This window comes from Miscanthus floridulus, unplaced genomic scaffold, assembly GCF_019320115.1.
Source record: "Miscanthus floridulus cultivar M001 unplaced genomic scaffold, ASM1932011v1 fs_118_1_2, whole genome shotgun sequence".
NCBI classification, from domain to species: Eukaryota; Viridiplantae; Streptophyta; class Magnoliopsida; order Poales; family Poaceae; genus Miscanthus; species Miscanthus floridulus.
In genome coordinates, this window is record NW_027096216.1 from 32,110 (window position 1) to 32,855 (window position 746).

Consider the following 746-nt stretch of genomic DNA (forward strand, 5'->3'; position numbering starts at 1 on the left):
ATGGGGTGTTTCCCCCTCGTCCTTGATGCCACCATCAAGAAGGTACCCTTCAGGAAAGTACTTGTTGACAGCGAAAGCGCTCTGAACCTCCTCTTTGTCGGAGCCCTGAAGGAGCTAGGCCTCGGAATAGAAGACCTCACTCCCTCTAACTCCTCCTTCTGGGGTGTGGTACCTAGTAGGGCATCCAAACTGCTGGGAGAGATCACTCTCCCAGTACAGTTTAGCATGGCTAGCAATTTCCACGTCGAGCACATCAACTTCTACGTTGCTGACTTCAACACGGCCTACCACGCCATACTTGGTCGGCCAGCTCTAGCCAAGTTCAAGGCCATACCGCACTATGCCTATCTAGTACTGAAGATGCATTTACCTACTGGTGTCCTGGCTTTGTGGGCCAACCTCTTCGTCACCTACGCCTACGAAATAGAGAGTCTCGCCCTCGCCGAAGCCACCGACCTCTCCATCTAGATTGCTAGCATGGTCACCGACGTCAAGATGGTGCCCACTGATGACCTGGAGATCTTAGTGCTGGAGCTTCCACATGCCTTAGCCAAGTCTAAGGAAATGAAGAAGGTCAGCCTCGGCCTCGACGACCCCACCAAGACTATCAAGATTGGGGCTCATCTCGACCCAAATAGGAAAGCGTGCTCATCTCCTTCCGACATGCTAACACCGATGTGTTTGCTTAAAAACCTGCAGACATGCCGGGGGGTACCACGGGAGAAGATCGAGCACTCCTTGAATGC

General features: G+C 52.9%; 1 protein-coding gene across 1 annotated transcript; it reads left to right on the forward strand.

Moving 5' to 3' along the window:
* LOC136530395 (uncharacterized) lies at positions 1-468 on the forward strand. Its single transcript, XM_066523140.1, has one exon. It carries the CDS (start codon positions 1-3, stop codon positions 466-468), a length of 468 nt encoding a protein of 155 aa, XP_066379237.1.
* Positions 469-746: the final 278 nt, after the last annotated feature.

What these genes read in the sequence shown, in the direction of transcription:
- LOC136530395 (XM_066523140.1), top strand. Translation starts at nt 1, where the DNA reads ATGGGGTGTTTCCCCCTCGTCCTTGATGCCACCATCAAGAAGGTACCC.